Below are 13,676 nucleotides of genomic sequence, written 5' to 3'. Positions count from 1 at the left end.
ATAATATGGTCCTAAATTTGCGTCGGGGGATGTTGCCTATACGCAAACATTTACCTAAGCAATACAGCAATAATCCATATGAGCCATAAAGTATGGTCTCATTCTCTTAAAAACAGAAATCTGTCGTCTACATTGCGATGTTCATATTTACCGTAGCTAACATGACCTACAACCCATGTTCCACAAATTTCTGCTATGTAAGTTATCAAATTCCAGGCTTTGTGCCTCAAAGGCAGATGTACCAGTAAAAATAATATATATATATATATATATATATATATATATATATATATATATATATCTGTGTGTGTGTGTGTGTGTGTGATTACAAATCTACACTTAAAAGAACGGAAAGTGCTACCCCCAGGAAAATGCCTGACATTCGATAATGCTACCATAATTTTTGTAAATACTACCAAATAGTATAATCATACAGGTTATATATATATATATATATATATATATATATATATATATATATATATATATATATATATATATATATATATATATATAACAAATGAATCTTAGTAAGCTACATAAAGATGTAATATATGCCATCTAGTTTGACGAAGTGCTTATCTTGTATTGTTATGTACAACAGACACTTTGTTAATTAAATAAATCGAAAAGTTTTTTCCCGTTCAAAGGTAGATGGCGATGAAGATTATGGACTACTGAGCATAGAGTGCAAAAGTTTTGTCTGGATTGAGGAACCCAAATGGACTGACCTAGGGCAATTATTATCCAATGTGATTTTCTATTTGCATGTAAAGATATTGTCCAACTCAAAGATTGCAGGGAGTAAAGGATAAACATTTCATCGAGAAATAAGTGTTGCTTTTGGTAAATCAATAAATAATACGAATATGACGACTTGTCCGCTAAGACTTAAAGCCTCTGTGAACCCCCGTCATATAAATTGTGATTTCGCAAACCTTTCTCCAGTCACGACTTGAAGCGTCTGAAGGCAAATAATTAACAAAACAGTATTAATTCAATTTTTCAAATGTTCTCATCCTCTTTTAAAGCTATGTTGTTAATATTGTTTCCGATTAGTGAGTTATTATTTAGGTTGAAGGAACCAACATAATAAAAAATTTAGATGGTATAATCCTTAATTTGCGAAGGGCGAGCAATGGTGGCTACTGAATAATTGCATAAAGGTTAAGTGTTATATTTCATACGACAGGCAATGAAAGTTACCGACTAACTACATTAGGATTAAGTGTTTTTTTCATCTAGACAGTATATCCATTGTTGATTAAACTTTGAAAGTGTCTGCAACGTACATGGCACATTCTGGTATGACCTTCAGTCCTTGTCCTACAAATTGCGCGAGTGCATATATTTTCAAACAAGGTGCGAATTCAAATTTGTGTAATAAAAACTAATTTGCCAACGTTGCGGCATATTATATTCGATTTAAAACAAAGCTCGTAGTAGGCAGGCCTATGCAAAAATGTAAATTAGTTTAAACCTTATCTTGCCTACTAAAACAGTATCTTCACCTGAGAAATCACCTGCGAAATATCAATCGCTCTGTATAGTCACACTCGCCGAAAAATAAAATGAATTTGACAAGTCGTCGACGAATCATGACATTTACGTAGATGACCTCCAACTCTTGTCCCGTTATTTTGATTATGCAGATATGTCACGTGATGTGTACTTCATATTTTTACCACGAAAACAGAAAACATAGCTTTCTAGTGAAGACTTAATTCACATTGGTTGGCTTTGCATATCAAACAACTTTGTGGCATATCAAATCAACGTTACTGACCACGTACATATCTAGCACCACACACACACACACACACACACACACACACACATATATATATATATATATATATATATATATATATATATATATATATATATATATATATATATATATATATAAACTGGTTTGCGGAAATCACGGTCTAAGCCACGGTGCGATCGTTAGTTTACGTTGGGATATAATGTTTGTTCTTTGTTTTGCAGTGTATATAGGAAATGAAATTAAACTTTTATAGGAAATGCATCGTCACATCTGCCGAAAATATATGCATTTGGCACAAAAAGTAAGATTTTTGAAAATGACCGTCAACGTCTGCCCAAGAACGGTTATTGTGCCAAAATTGCATAAATTGCGACCTGAAGCAACTGATGGAAACGTTGACTTTCAAGCAACTAATTAACTTTGTTTCACGTAGGTGTGCGTAGCGGCTAATTGGATTGCAAGACTAATTGCAGAGTCTCAAGATTTGTTCTGGATTGAGGTAGAACAGTTGACCAAAACCATTATAAAAGTGATAGCTTATGTAAATCTTCTATCAGGCAGTGTGCAGCCTTCAAATTACATTGGAAAGAACAATTAGTTTTAGCGGGAAAGTAACAATTTGTACTCAGATTTTTGAATTTATAGTCTTAAAAATGTATGATTGTACAGCCTGATCTCACTGAATATTGATCTTTGTTAAATTTATCTAGAACGTTTGTCTCTACAATTTTTTCTATCTCATCTTTTTGATTGCAATATCTGGTCGTATCACAGCAATAATGCAAGTGACTGAACTTGAACACGAAAGAAAAACGAAGAGCTCAGGCGAGACAGAAAAAATGATGGACGACGAACGTTGGAGATAAAAAAAAAACCACAGGAATGTATGAGACAATATTTCTGACATTTTTTGAAGCTAAGACAAGGACTGGTCGGTAAGAAACGACACTGCTTTATCAATTTATGTAGCAAAGTCTTTGATAAAAACAGTCAGTGCTTGAAAGATAGATGCACATATGGTCGTTAAAGATCACAACCTTAGGTAGGTTGTTTGATGGGTGTTTGGATAAATACTTTGAAAGTTTTAGGCGTAAAGACAGTAAGAGATAATAGAAAAGATGTGTATAAACCATTCCAAAACCGATCTGTACCTATAATCACGGAGGTGTTTTCTTTTTACTTGTACCAATGTAAAACGATGGCCTCTCTCCTTTTCCTGGTCAGTCCTCAATATAATTGTGGAATGGCTGCATACAGTTGCACGTGATACAGTGCCCTTGTCACACGTAGTACTATTTGTGAGTGTTGAACAGTGTACGTGGAAAAACCGTACCTTTTTAAAATGGTAAATCGTCTCCTCTGTGCTTTAGGTCCCCGCTCGAATTCCTGCTTTTGTATCCCTATTGTACTTTTTTTCAAAATATTTTCGTTACTGTTCATTGGAAGAGCAATGAAATCATGTCTAGCCATCAGCTAAAGCTTTGATCTTTTAAGAATGAATGCCGGTTTAATAAAGTATGCACACATGTATCTTACACATTGCTATATGTGAGTCCAATTACAAATATTGAATATATTAAAAACTTCCATTGACTGTTCCTTTAAACCCCCCTTCCCCCTTAGAATATCTTAGTAGATTTGTAAGACTGTACCATTTATATCATTTACATAAAAAAGACCACTATAATAACTAACCTAGTTTATATTTACTTTTACCTGTTTTAAGATTTCCTCATAAGCAGATTCTGTGGAGAGATTCAGAACGATATATTTTTCTGCTATGCTGTCGCTCTCTGGGTCCGGTAACTGCTTATCAAGTGCTCTCAAATCTTCATGGGCTTGGTTCACATTCTGTATCTGCCTTAATCGAACTCTGACAGGGTATTTATGAAGCTGCAAGGACTTCAGTATCTCTTGTAAGCTGTACAAACCTGAAAATAATCCACTGTAGGGTTTTGAATCTTTTGATATATTAGTTATGGAATCTGAATACTTGCAGAACAAATATTTTTGGGGAAATTCAGAGGCGTATAAAATCAAAATGAAAGGAGTGACATTTATCCCACCTCAGAATTGTCATCGGTCAGATTGTACCATGTGATGACCTGGTTTGATGCTATATCAGATGAAGACGAGAGAAAATATCAGGTTACAGTGACATGACGACAGTATTGGTGTCACTTTGTCACTAAGTCTATAAACATTTATCCGTCTGCCCCCTCGTGAAAATCACGCATAAAAATTTAATAAAGAGACAGTTAAGGTCATTTGAGTTAATGTCACTGATTACATAACTTACTAGTGATCCAGTATGAAATTATACTGGGACAGTAGAAAACATCTGGGCTGGGATGAAAGGCACCGTCTGGTGAGTTTTATACTCTCTTACCAGGTTACTAAAAATTTCCAATTAATTTTATGTATACTACTGTGTATTCTGTAGACAATGACACAGGGAATGACATGCACTATGAACAAGGTGAACAAACTACATTTCAATCTAACATACATATTGCCGCTGAATGACCTTAAATTTTCATAGGATGACGTACCATAAAGAAAGAATTTCAAATGATAACTACGGTGATGCCAGCGCCAAGTTTGAATACACCATGGCATGTTAAAGATAGAAAGCAATAGTCAGGTGAAAATAATAAGAGAGTAAAACAAACGTGAAATAATGTCATGTTAAAGAAAAGCATCAATAGTGAAATAAAAAATAAAACACTGAGTAATGTTTGTGATGTTTGGAAGTCTTCGCTGATAACTGAATGAATAAAGCCATTAATGTTAGTGCAGTTTTTCATACAAATTGAAACATCAGCAACTCACAACTTTTTAACCTTAACTAATGATTGTGTTCCTATTTGGATATAAATTGCAAATAAATTATGAATCATTTATAACACAGGTCATATTTGAGCATATAGCGATTACGTGTAATGATTTTCGAGCCCCCATGATCAAGGAGTTAACCACAAGCTAAGAAGTTAATTTATTCATTAATAAAAAACATGAATCCTAAAAGCCTCATACTCTGCCAGCATGAATTACATTTATTTCATGCTAGGCCGTGAATTGCTGGATTTTCTGCGAGAAATAATTTTGATATTTCACTGGAGTGAAAAACGATAAATATTTTTTTAATGCCCGTCAAAAGACATTGATAACATTATAATCAAGAACTCATAAAACTGCTGAATGACGCTTGCGTGGTCTAGTGGTTATCATTTTTGTATGTGATGTTTAATCTTCAATTGAGAAGAAGAATTATGATACTATGTAATTATTCTTTGTGAATGTACACAACTCAGCAAAGAACAGAAACGGCAAACTGCTGACATTAATAATAGCGGAGGATATAGTAAAAAATCTGCTACTTCGGTGTGCTATAAATAATGCTAGCCAATATGTTTGAGCATAAAATAAAATGAAAAAGTGCTAGCTCCGAGTGAATAACCGAACTACTTTATCTCGTGGCAAAAAAATGTAAGTATTTTCACTCGTGGCTGGCTTCGTCGCTCGTGAAAATACCGAGTTTTCACGAGCTCAAGGAAATATATCCGTTATTCTCAAAACAAGCAAATATCCTCTCAATATGCGACGTGTTTCTTTTATAAAAGAGTTATACAGTTTACTCTATCTTCGGACAATTTGTATGGATGGAATTATTGTATGTTGCTCACCGAATGAAATCAGTAACAATATTCGTTAGAGATTTTCAACCCGATATTTCGTATGTATATATAAATTTTTTACAATTTGTTTGAAATGTGTACAAAGATTGCTAATATTTCCTCCAGATTTACATTTTATAATCGCTCGGTAATTTACACTGCCAATAGGTAATAGAAAATGATGAAACGTGAATTTGGGTCAAAGAAATGAGTGCACAGACTTTTAGTCCGTCGTTAAAAAAAATACCTAATTCAATTTTATTGTTAAATGACACACAATATATCTGCAGTCATGTGCATTGTTCGTGGCCCTTAGTGCACATTAGTAGACGACCATGCATTGATATCAAATTCAGCGAAGTACTGCAAAGAAGATTTACGCATTGTAATATTTCCTTTCGAATTCGGTGTGGTCAAGTAATTTATTTCAATCCGAAATTTTGCTACTCGTTTTGACAACAACCGCAAAAAAGTAATTATATAAACTGAAATACGGTTTCCATTACATATCAAGCTAAATTTCAAGTACATAGTATGCTAAATTTCAGTTACATCGCATGCTAAATTTCCATTACATGGCATGCTACATTTCCATTACATATCATGCTAAATTCTAATTACATGGCATACTATATTTCAATTACATGGCATGCTAAATTTTAATTGCACGGCAAGCTAAATTTTAATTACATAGTATGCTTAATTTCAATTACATAGCATGATACATTTTAGTTATATAGAATGCTAAATTTTAATTACATGGCATGATAAATTTCCATTATATAGCATGCTAAATATCAATTACATAACATGCTAAATTTCAGTTACATAGCATGTTATATTTCTATTATATGGGAATACTTCAAGTATTGCACAACAGTTTGGGATTTGAGTCTGGAACTTGATGTTTGTCCTCAAATTATTTAGTGAACATTGGGCTAGGTGTGTTTCTAATCGACTATGATCTCAATCACACAATATGCACTGTAATAATGTCAGTATTACACTTAATGTAATGACTTCTGCAGAAAGTTAATCTAATTATCATTCCTTCGTGCATTAATATCTCAGCTTTAATTATTCTAAATTAATGTTTCTATATTATGAACGTTATATTTAATCAAACGCTTAACTGAAAGTAATTTTAAGTCTGCAATTTACAAAATACAGCCTGTTCTATCATTTAGTAAATAGCGTAGCATAAATAAATTTAAAAAAAAATTATGAAGTTTTTGTGAGCCAAATGAACCAGTTTCAAAATACTGATGATCATCGTTGAGTTACGCATACTTATATCCCTCTTTAAATCTGGAGTTATAAGCTACACAGTTATGTGAATGAAAAGCCTTGAAAACATTTGCAATACTAATCCACGTGATTATTACTTGTGGAATCATACACATTTTAATAGGTAAAAAAAACCCAACACTTTTTCATATATTTGCCATTGTTGTTACTACTAATAAATAGTCTTTAGTATATCACGTGCTCCAGCTAGTTTTGTAGGAACAATCAGGAAACACTTCTCTGCTGCTCTAGATGTCTGTTATTTTGAGATACCATACATACTCGCTTATAGATCCAGCCCTGCCTCAAATAGTACACCCAGATCTGCCGTCGTATATTGCGTGGTCACATCCGGATTTGTAATGTTTAATCAGTTGAACAAGCAACATAAACACTAATCCACTGGCATATTATCAGACCGCAGCTCAGGGAATATGTTGTTTGCAGTTTAGCTTTTTTTTAAACAGGGTATTTATGGCATGCTCTCTAGCAGGTGTCAAGCCTTGGAAATCTTTAATAAGTCCCTCTATATCATAACTGCTAGACATGTCAGACTTTTGCACTGATAATTTCAACAAATAACACGAAATGGAACCACAAATTGTACATAATCTTTCTCTTAAGTAAGTGTATTTTTTCCGACTTTGGAAATGTAATGTGAACTTTCTTAACAACAAAAAACAAATACAAAAAAATTGATACAAGTTAAACGGATAGGTTTGCACTGGTTTGAATTTAAGCTTCTTAAAAATAGGGATCACGAGTGGCCTAGTAGTCTAAAACCTATCTCAGCGTGGGTTCGAGTCTAGGGCTGGGCCAACGTGGGTATGTGGAAATGCTTTCCAGTAGCTACGGGTCCGTGGTCTTCACCGAGATTTTCCCGAGTTCCTCCTCCACCAGTTATTCTGGCCGCCATGTATACCCTATCATGCGCTGAAAAATGGTGTCAAATCCAAATAGCAACACCAATCATATAATGCCGTCTACATGTGATGACCTTAAGAACTTTGGTGTCTTTTTTTTCAAAACCCTATAATGATTTAAAGCTATGAAACCCAACGTTGAACAACAACAACAAAAGAAACAATACATCTCCTATTTAAATGGAAATGTCACCTACATATCATCGATTTTTAATAGCATCATTTTGATAATAATATTTTGGCTACATTTTCTTTACGGATGCCAAGTTTTGGGGAATGTAATTGAAAAAGCGTAGAACGAATTAGGAAACATACCACACTCAGCAAAGTAAATATATTCAGACACTGTACTCAGAACTAGGAAGAAAAAGCCATCCAATGTTTAAATTATATCTCACATGATTGGAGTTTAGATCTTTATTATAAATGAAACCAAACTGTAAACAATTTTTATTTTAAAAAATCATAGAATTATAAGATACCTGTTTACCGTGAGTAGTGAAGTGGGCCACTTTAGCGACAATGGGAATCAGCATTAAAAACACCCCCGGGCCACTTTGGCGACAATGGAATTTAACATTACGAAAACCCCTGGGCCACTTTAGCGACAATGGGAATTAACATGGGAATAGATTTTGGGCTTGTCTAGGGACAAGGGAAATTTAACATGGGAGAAAAAAGCAATTTTAGGGACAAGGGGAATTTAACATGGGAATTTTTTTTTGTTTTTTTTTAAAATAAAAAAAATATAAAAAAAGGGGTAGGCAATTTAAAGTCTATCTCTTTTCGAGAGATGTGGGTGGCCCTGAAAAGGGCTTTTGGGTTTTATGTTAATATTAAGATATATTAACATAAATGGCACTGCATTGGTCTTCTTCTTGTCCTTAGGCTGCGCCTGACTGCAGGACAGTAAATCAGGACTCTTTTGAGGCATCCTTGACGTTCTACATAGACTCTTCGCATCCACAGGCTGGTGTCTGTCCTGTGGATAACTGTCCAGTTGGATCGGACATACATTGGTATGTCCGTCCGGAACATCATCGAAGACATAAGCGTGGAAGATTGTACGTCGGTCCACATGTTGAGGCGCCGAGAACAGGTGAATCAATGCAGTAAACTGCACTTATTTATAGGGAAAGGAAGGATTGAAACGGATTGAGTTTGTTGACCAATCCAAACACGCGTTACAAAATTCAGTCAGCCCGCATCCAATCCGAAGAGAGCAGTCTGTGACGTCACGTGGTCTATATAGATTCGCTAGCGCCTGTGCGCAGTCAATTCATGCGACAGTTATTCAACATGACGGAAACTCAGAAAACGATCCATTGGGGTGCACCAGCAGTGGAGACCACCCAAGGGAACCCGGACTTACTTTCAGAAGAGGTAAATTGGGATTTTGTGGATTTTCTTACCTCGCAAGAATTTGTTCCGGAACCTTCGTCACCTTCTTCATTACCGCACGTGGAGAATTTTAGACAGAGACAGAAAGAAGAATTGGAGAAATTTATACAACAGCAAAAGGAAGCGGAACAAGCTTTTCTTCTACAGCAACAACAGCAAGAAGAAGAGGTAAGAAAAAAAACAACAACAACAAGAAGCAGCAGCAAAGAAACAAGGGTGTGAAAATCAAACGGTCACGGTACTGTTAGACATTTTAGCGGAGTTAAGAAGTCTGAAACAAATGTATCAGACTTCTTTATTACGACCGAAGAGAATACGACCTTCCCGAGCTAAACACTCCAACCCTGTGACTAAGCCTACCGTACCACCCTTAGTGATTTCAACCAAATCATCATCATCAACAGTACGCAGTCCAGAAGTAGGCCTCGGCCGTGGCAAAGGCTTAAGGCAGTTAAAGTTGATTGCTTAAACTCACCCCTACACCAAAAACCAAAGGCCCTTTTCAGGGCCACCCACGTCTCTCGAAAAGAGATAGACTTTCAATTGCCAATAACTCAAAAAAAACCCCATTTTACCCCTATAGTACGTGTGTATGAGTGTACGTTCTTATTTTAAAATCAAAACCCAAAGACACTTACCTTTTTTATACCTAATTTATTCTTTTATAAATATTTACAATCCAATTCATAATTCACAACAGAGCACTTTAAAAAGTTCATAGACTTCTTCTGTCTCATTGTTTAGTCTCTCTGATTTTTGAATTTCTTCACCGTCACAGTCTTTTCCTCCTCTTCCTCCTCACTTTCTTCCCTTCTTCTTTTCTTCTCCTGTTTCTTTTTCTTCACCTGTCTGCTTTCTTCCTCCTCGTCTTCTTCTTCCTCTGAAGAATCCCTCTCTTCTTCTGACTCCTCTTGTTTCTTTTTTGGGCAATCTGGAGACCAATGTCCTTTTTCTTGACAATAATAACAGGTATCTTGACTTTTGTCTTTTCTAACCCCTTTTTTTTTCTTTTTTGACGGTCTGGACACTCTGAAGACCAATGCCCTTTCTTCTGACAGATATAGCAAGTATCTTGACTTTTATCTCGTAAGGAAGGAGAGTAGTCCGTCGGCTGGTCTGAAGAGAATTTTCTAATGACCCCTCGCAAAGCTCTGATGAAACTTTCGATTTGCGTAGTCTCTTCCATCGTTGTGCTCGGTTTGAGAGTGAAATGAATAGTGAAAGGACAAGACACACACCCTTTTATATACGCTGGTCTGCCATGACTATAAATTAGTCAATGGTGTTTAAACTTTAGTCATTTGAGGTTTTGCTATCAAGATGAAACGATCCAATTCATTTGAGAAGAAAGAAGAAGAAAGTAAGAGGCAGAAACGTGATCTATCGCCTCGTACCAGGGCTGAAGTCTTGGCACAAATTCATGCCAGTGATTTTGAAGAGGACATGAGTGAACCAGAATTCAAACCCTCTAAACAAAGTTCACCACCCTTAGTCAACCCTGAAAAGTAATATTCCATTCAAGAGACGGAAAAGCGTCCCTCTAGAAAATTTAGAACCACGGCTTACAAATACACGGTGAAGTTTAAAGATTTCAAGTCCGAAGTACCGTTAGAGAAAGCAGAAGGGTTCATCACCGAGATGTGGGATTCTTTACTCACCACACTCAAGCGACAATGTCAACCCAAAGAAGACGATCGCTTGAGACTTTCCATACAACACGACGGCTTGAAATCCCTTGTTTGGATCGAGTTTAGCAGCCCTGCAGAATTGACCGCTTCCAAAGTCATGGACAAGATTCAACACGTGCAACAATCCAATGACCAGTTTGACATCACCGATGGAAAAGCCACACTGGATATGACCCACGTCTCTCCTCCTCAAGGGACTGGCCGCAAAAAGATCTTATTGGTGAACGACCTTCGCAGCACCAAAAAGAGTCTCGTCCGAATTCACAGCCCTCAAGACCAGATGTGTTTAGCCAGGGCTATCGTGGTGGGACGAACCTATGCTAACAAGAATGACACGGCAGAATGGAAAAGAGCCTGGAAAACTATTCAAAAATCGGACCGAGCCAAACAACGAAGTGAAGCAGAACTCCTGTTACAACAAGCCGGCCTGTCCAAAGACACACCCTGTGGCATTCCTGAAATGCAAACATTGCAAGATGTCCTAGATCCACGCTACACCTTGAAAGTGCACCCTCAAGAAATGCGTGGGCCTCTGTTGTTTCGAGGGAAAGACTTTAAGGATGGAAAATACATTCATGTCGATTATCACGATGAACATTTCGATACTTACCAGTATCACCGGGGGGGGGGGGGGCCGAGTGGTCTAACGCGCTCTCCGTTACAGATCACTGCCATCTCACCTCTGTCTGCGTAGGTTCGAGTCTCGGATTCGGCCAATGTGGGTATGTGAGAAAGCATGCCAGTAGCTTCTCGAGGGTCGGTGGTTCTTTCTGGGGATTTCCCGGGTTCTTCCTCCACCATTAATACTGGCCGCCATGTATAGCCTATCGTGTGCTGAAAAATGGCGTTAAACACTGCAACAACAACAACAGTATCACTGGATTCCTGGGATACAGATATTACTGTGAGAAATGTGACTATGGCTATAACAATCGAGAACAACACAAGCATTGTGGATCGAAATGCTCAGGATGTTTGGCCTCTCCACCCTGTCTGAACGAAGGGCAAGAACCAGTGCATTGTTCTGCTTGTCTGCGCACGTTTGTCAGCCCTGCCTGTTACCAAGAACATTTGAAGACGCAAGGTTCACAGCAGAAATGTGCTTGTCAACTGTTGAGATTGTGCCCTACGTGTGGACAAGGCATACGTACCAATAATGCCAAGGCACACGTATGTTCAGGAAAGAAAAAATGTCACATTTGTCACCACATCGTGGACTTGGAACATCAATGCTACGTGCAAAAATACCAATCCCAACCAGAGAAAGAGGATGGACACAAGAAGAAAGACAATTTCATCTTTTTCGATTTCGAATGCATGCAAGAGACCGGTATTCACATTCCTAATTTCTGCGTGGCTCATCGAGCGTGCGAGAAGTGCATTCAAGAACCTATCTTCAGTCATTGCCCTCACTGCAGTAAGATTCCCGGACGGCGTGAAAAAATCTTTCGGGGACCGAACACGCTAGCCGATTTCGCCCGATGGGTCTTAGACCCCATCGACAAGACGTGGAGCCAAGAGGACATGGAATGTTACGGAGGTTGTCATCGTCATGCCACGGTGATGGCTCACAATTTCTCCGGATACGATGGACAGTTTATTTTGAGATACTATACGGAACAAGGCACCGAGCGTCCTAAAGTCACTTTGAACGGAGCCAAAATCATTTTCATGCAAGTGGGACAAGTACAGTTTAAAGATTCGATGAGTTACTTGGCCATGCCTTTGAGCCGAATGCCTAAAACGTTTGGAATGACAGAAATGGCTAAAGGGTACTTTCCACTCTTTTTCAATACCGAAGCCAATCAACACGCCGTTCTACCCCATTTACCTGAGGCTCACTATTACGACCCTGGCAACATGCGTACCGAACAACGAGACGCTTTCTAGGCTTGGTGCCAGGCTCACGCCTCAGACCCTTTTGACTTTCAGGAAGAAATTTTAAAGTATTGTCGTTCCGACGTGGACATTTTACAACGATGATGTGGAAAATTTCGAGAACTGTTCATGGAACACGGAGGGGTCCATCTTTTTAAAGAAGCTTGCACCATTGCCAAAGCGTGTTCCTTAGTGTACCGGCAACGATTCATGCCTGAAAACACCGTGGCTGTCATCAGTCATACTCGGTCAAAACCCTACGCTGGTTACATTACTTGTGCGACAAGGAAGACAAATGGATTCAGCATGCCCGCAACGGAGGGGGCATAAAGACCATTGGAACACATTCGGTCGATGGCTGGGACTTAGAAAACCCCAAGATCGTTTACGAGTTTAACGGTTGCTTATTTCACGGATGCCCCGTCTGTTACCCTGATCGTGGCACTAAAAATCAGTTTTTACAACGAACCATGGAAGACTTGTACCAGACCACTTGTCAGCGACGCCTAAAATTAGAACAGGAAGGATACCAAGTGGTGGAAATGTGGGAACACGAGTACGATCACCGTTTGAAAACCGATCTCGAGTTTAAACGCCTCGTGGAAAGTTACCAGTTCATGGACCCCCTGAACCCGAGGGATAGTTTGTACGGAGGAAGGACCAATGCCACCTGTTTTCTGTACCAAGCCGACGAAGAGAAAGGAGAAGAAATCAAATACTTGGACGTGTGTTCGCTGTATCCCTACGTATGCAAATATTGTCGCTTTCCTACAGGGAACCCACAATTGTTCACGGAACACATCGACCTGAAAAACATTCGACAATACGAAGGTCTGATCAAGTGTAAAGTTTTGCCTCCCACGGACTTGTACCATCCCGTCTTACCTCACCATTGCCAAGGCAAACTAATGTTTCCTTTGTGCCGTACTTGTGCCGAAACGTGCAACCAAGATCAACCTTGTCAGCACACCCAGGAAGAACGGGCCTTGACGGGAACCTGGGTCAGCGTAGAATTGTTCAAAGCTCTGGACATGGGATACCAACTGTTAGA

The 13,676-nt window shown here is 38.0% G+C and overlaps 1 protein-coding gene across 1 annotated transcript in view; it reads right to left on the bottom strand.

Annotated features, from left to right (window-relative positions):
• LOC149797873 (glutamate receptor 2-like) overlaps positions 1-13,676 on the bottom strand; it is a 179,220-nt gene that overhangs the window by 72,225 nt on the left and 93,319 nt on the right. The window contains exon 4 of the mRNA XM_089960812.1: positions 3,488-3,702. Within this exon, the coding sequence (XP_089816938.1) occupies positions 3,488-3,702 (215 nt within the window). The remainder of the gene's footprint in view (positions 1-3,487; positions 3,703-13,676) is intronic.

This window comes from Sinohyriopsis cumingii, chromosome 6, assembly GCF_028554795.1.
Source record: "Sinohyriopsis cumingii isolate HCF-2022 chromosome 6, ASM2855479v2, whole genome shotgun sequence".
In the NCBI taxonomy this organism is placed as follows: domain Eukaryota; kingdom Metazoa; phylum Mollusca; class Bivalvia; order Unionida; family Unionidae; genus Sinohyriopsis; species Sinohyriopsis cumingii.
This window is presented reverse-complemented; position numbering and strand designations above follow the sequence as displayed.